The 4,283-nt window shown below is 56.8% G+C and overlaps 1 protein-coding gene across 2 annotated transcripts; it reads right to left on the bottom strand.

Moving 5' to 3' along the window:
* Positions 1-699: 699 nt before the first annotated feature.
* LOC119365126 (ferric reduction oxidase 2-like) lies at positions 700-3,714 on the bottom strand. 2 transcript variants are annotated; one of them, XM_037630722.1, is made up of 7 exons: positions 3,406-3,604; positions 3,187-3,298; positions 2,922-3,092; positions 2,570-2,804; positions 2,158-2,485; positions 1,102-2,088; positions 863-1,002 (listed from the first exon to the last, which is right to left on the bottom strand). In XM_037630722.1, the coding sequence occupies exons 1-7, from the start codon at positions 3,602-3,604 to the stop codon at positions 863-865; spliced, it is 2,172 nt and encodes a 723-aa protein (XP_037486619.1). The 2 variants fall into 2 exon arrangements, with proteins under 2 accessions (XP_037486618.1, XP_037486619.1); XM_037630721.1 differs by having other exon boundaries at positions 700-1,002; positions 1,102-2,485; positions 3,406-3,714.
* Positions 3,715-4,283: the final 569 nt, after the last annotated feature.

The following is a 4,283-nucleotide window of genomic DNA, read 5'->3' as shown; positions in this document are numbered from 1 at the left end:
ACAGTGCTTTGAGGGGAGGAAAGCCACTGTTGTGACCGCAACGACACCGTAGCACCACAGCGAGTCACCGCTACTGCCACGGAGCATTGGGAGGTCGTGCATCGCTATGATGGAGCATCACCGAGCTGTCGGGATCATCATCTGTGCTGCAGTGGAACATCGTCGAGCCGTCGAAATATCGCTGGTGCTGCTGCAGTAGAGGATCGCTGGAACATCGCCGTGGAGTGAATGGGGATTTGCAACATCACATTTGGTGCTGCGATGCAGTTGTAATGGAGCATCGCCAGGGCTGTCGGTGCTGCGACGGAGCTACAATGGAGCATCCTTATGCCGCTGGTGCTACAACAGAGAGCTGTTGCAACCGGCACTTCGACGAACAGGGCACTGCGCCGCTGGCTGGGGTAGTTGTTGTGTTGCGATGGAGGGTTGTTCGGCACTCCCATGAACGGGTGTTGTGATGACTCTAGTTTGTGGGCGGTGCGACAACTTCCAGTTTGTGGGAGCACAATACCGCAGGGTCGGAGACCGGGGATCCTATAATCTGCGAGGCGGCTTAAATTCATCTATTATCACTCGGATGATTCCTAGCCGCCGGTTTTTTTTTATCAACTTTGTAAAAGGATTTCTTCGTCATCTTGTATCAGTTCAATCGTTTGTTTCTTATATTAACTTAAAGGAGGGTGAAAGCATGTTTCGAGCTAGAGAAATGGTGATAGTCATAGAAACGAGAGAATAATAGGTACACAACATTTACCCGCAAACAAGAAAAAAAATCTACACAACAGACTACGGCGATGTACGAACTAGGAGAAAGTAGAACCAAAGCCTCTTCCTCTTGAGCTGGATGCTCGGAATTGGTTGTTCACCAGGTGAAGCTTATAGACTGGAAATGCAGATTGCTCGCCAGCCCAGACGAGCAGATAGTCGCGACCTCCTCAAGCATCCCCGACGGACCGCTGGCCATCACCCCAACGTTTTCGTCGTGAATCCCCAGCAGCATCCCTGCACAATTCAATTCGACCATTATTTCTCACAACTTGGCAGAGCTAAACAAAACCAAATGTGCACGTCTGAAAATGAAATGTGCACCGTAGAGCTTACTCTTGAGATCTGGACGGTGGCCGAAATGCACATTGGTAGCCTGCGCAAGAGGCTGCGCAGGCAAGCTCTCCAGCTCCCTCTCCACGCCGCCTCCACCTGTCCAGTGGAGCAACGACACCGGCGACATCGCCGGCGTCGGCCCGTCCACGCTCTTTATCTTCTTGGCCTCCCTGGCGCTCCTCCGCTTACTCCACAGGAACGCCGCACCGGTGACACCGGCGACGCTGACGCCGAGGAACAGCAGGTTCAGCATCGTTCTGGCCGCCCACGGGTACACGTGGTTGCTGTCTCGGTCAACCGGGTAGATGTAGAACCGCTGTAGCACGGCGACGAGCAGGAGGAACGCGGCGAACGACGAGGACACGACGGCGCCGAGCCAGAGCCAGCCGTTGGTTCCCAGCGCCGGGGAGACGGGTGCGTCCGACGGCCACGGCTTGAACCAGACCTGTTGACAAGGCCGCTTGTGCGTGTCGTTGCCGGTGCGGGGCTCGCTCTCGCTCGTCACGAAGGCCTCGATGCGCAGGTCAAGGCTGGGGGTGCCGTAGAGGCCGCCGGAGGCCGGGACGAGGAGGTCCAGCATGTCGAGCTCGGCCGATGTCCTGAAGACGCAGACGAGGAGGAGCTTCGGCGTGGACGCCGTTTCTGCCACGCTGCTCTGGTAAACCAGCTCGCGGATGACGGAGATGAACGGTGTGATGCCGATGCCGCCGCTGATCATCACCAGCGAGTCATGGCCCAAGAAGGACGTGACCCCGGCGGCCGGGCTGTACGGCCCCTCGACCGAGACGCCGAGGTGGCCACCCGACGGGGGCAGAGACGAGACCGTCTCGTACAGCTTCTGCGTCCATCCGCCTCTGTTCTTGATGACGACGCTGAGCGTGTCCGGCTCGAGGCTGCTGCTCGACGTCACCGAGAAGGGGTGCCATTGGAGCCGCGAGACGCATGGGACGTTGACGAAGAGCGTGCTCGTGGGATTGTACCTCAGATCTGCAACAAAGTTGTCAGTTACTGTCGTTGCCTCGTAACCCTCCTTGCATGGATATCTACGTTGCTTACTGGGGCTTTTGTCGAAGTTGAGTTCGACGGCCCCGGACGGCAGGAGGCGGGAAGAGACGAGGCGGATGCGGGCGCGCGACTGCAGGAACCGGAGGCACCGGTCGACGGCGAAGAGGAAGACGCCGGGCAGGACGTACCAGAACACGGTGACTCCCATGTGGAGCGCGGAGAACACGATGAAGGGGATGTAGAGGTGGTGTGCGTAGAAGAAGAGCTCGAACACCCGGCGGCGGATGCGCGGCAGCGCCGTCGCCCACATCGCGAGGCCGCAGAGCAACGCCAGCTCCCCGGCCACGTTCGAGGCCCTCGTCCTTGCCCATTTCGTCATCTGGGTCACAAGGAGTGTGCCAAGTTAGTCCTAACCCAACCCTACTCTGAATCTTGAAGACATGGTTGCATCTGAGGGGAGTACCAGGTGGATCTGATCAGTGGATGCCCAGAAAAAGACGTAGCAGAGCCCATGAGCGGTGAAGAAGGCCATAGCCATGTTCCCCAGCCAGACATGGTACTTGATGCCGGCCTCCGGCGTGAGGCCGATGAGCGGCAGGAGCGACGAGCCGCGTGCCACGGGCAGGAACAACAGCGCGCAGCACAAGCTCCCGACCGAGCCGAGCCGCTTCGCCGCTTTCTCCAGCTCCGCCTGCCACCTGAGAACACCAATTGCGCGCACGCACGCACGTCAGTTTGCACGCACTTGTTTCACCATCAGAATTACAGTAAGTAACAATTTTGTGTCGACCGGCTGCGTGCGCGTGGTTCCTTACAGTTTCTCGCCTGGCTTGACGCGTAGCTTGGAGAACTCGACGGCGATGTACGCGTAGTAGAACCAGACGAGGAGCGCCATGAACATGAGAAGGATGGCCAGTTCTATGCTCGTCACGATCCCCAGCGGGCCTCTCACCAGCACGGGCCTCCTCCAGGATGCCATTCTCGTGCTAAACATAAGCAAATAATCAGGAATTTCCGTCGTTTCTTCTGTGGCTACATGCGAAATATTCCTTGTTTTTAGCCGGGAAAATTTGACCATACCTGGACCGGCGCTGGGTGTCAGGGTCACCCCCCTTCTGCTGCAAATGCAGGTAAACGCACGCAACAACATACACGAACAGCACTGGGAACACGTACACCGTCATCCTAATCCCTGTAATAAAACATTAAAAACCATGATAAACAAAAGAAACAAGTACCTCGTGAAAACTGACAACGTTGCAATTTCAGCAAGTCGTGAGAGGCCGAAGAAAGAAAAACCTTGTTTCCCGAAGCCGGTGAGCGCCGCAAGCTTGGGCGCCCATGTCGAGCTGTAAGTTCTGGTCGGCAGCATGGCCCACATCATGAGCCACCCCACGAACACGACGGCGGCCAGAAGGAGCACGGCGCTCCTGACCACCGCCGCCGCCGACGGCGAGGGGACGCACTTCCTCCCTTTGCCAAGAGTACGATTGTCCATCTCAGCTTCACAATCCCCCGCGTTCAGTCAGCCACCGTATTTGGTCACTCCAGACACTCTAGGACAGAAATGCCTTCCTAAAAGTAGATAGATGCTCGCGGGGCAGAGCAGTAGAGTGTGTGGCGTGCTCGGTGCTCATTCATATCGGGATATATATAATTAGAACGGAGATAGTGGCAGGGAATCCACTTCATTATCGCGCCTGTGTATTACGCGGTAATGCATTGATGCCGACTTCCCCTACTCCTTGATTCGCCGTGCTACCATATTTGATTCGCACGTATTTATCACCGTATGTATGCGTACCGTGGCAGCAATGTGCACGTAGAGAGGATATTGTAATCATTTATCGCGCCTGTGTATATTACTGTCAACCATTTATCGTGCTATATGTTGTAATCTAGTGCTATTATTACTACTGTCACGAGTGGCACCATCGCTAGGTGGTCAACTTGCGTCGTGCCCCGTCGCGTCCGGTCCCCTCTCCGCTCTACCCTCGGTCAACTTGATGATGTCTGCGGTGCGACTGGGTGACGCGTGTGGCCGCCTATGAGGGGAAGTGCACTGCACCGAACACCCACGGAGCCGGGAGGTGGTATGTGTGACGGAATCTCCCCGTGCTCGCCGGCTAATCAGCGACGAGGACCCGGCAGGGGCGGTGGTGGCGCCACTGTACAGC

Source organism: Triticum dicoccoides, chromosome 2B (genome assembly GCF_002162155.2).
Source record: "Triticum dicoccoides isolate Atlit2015 ecotype Zavitan chromosome 2B, WEW_v2.0, whole genome shotgun sequence".
In the NCBI taxonomy this organism is placed as follows: Eukaryota; Viridiplantae; Streptophyta; class Magnoliopsida; order Poales; family Poaceae; genus Triticum; species Triticum dicoccoides.
Note: the sequence above shows the minus strand (reverse complement) of the source record. Positions and strands in the feature narration are given on the sequence as shown.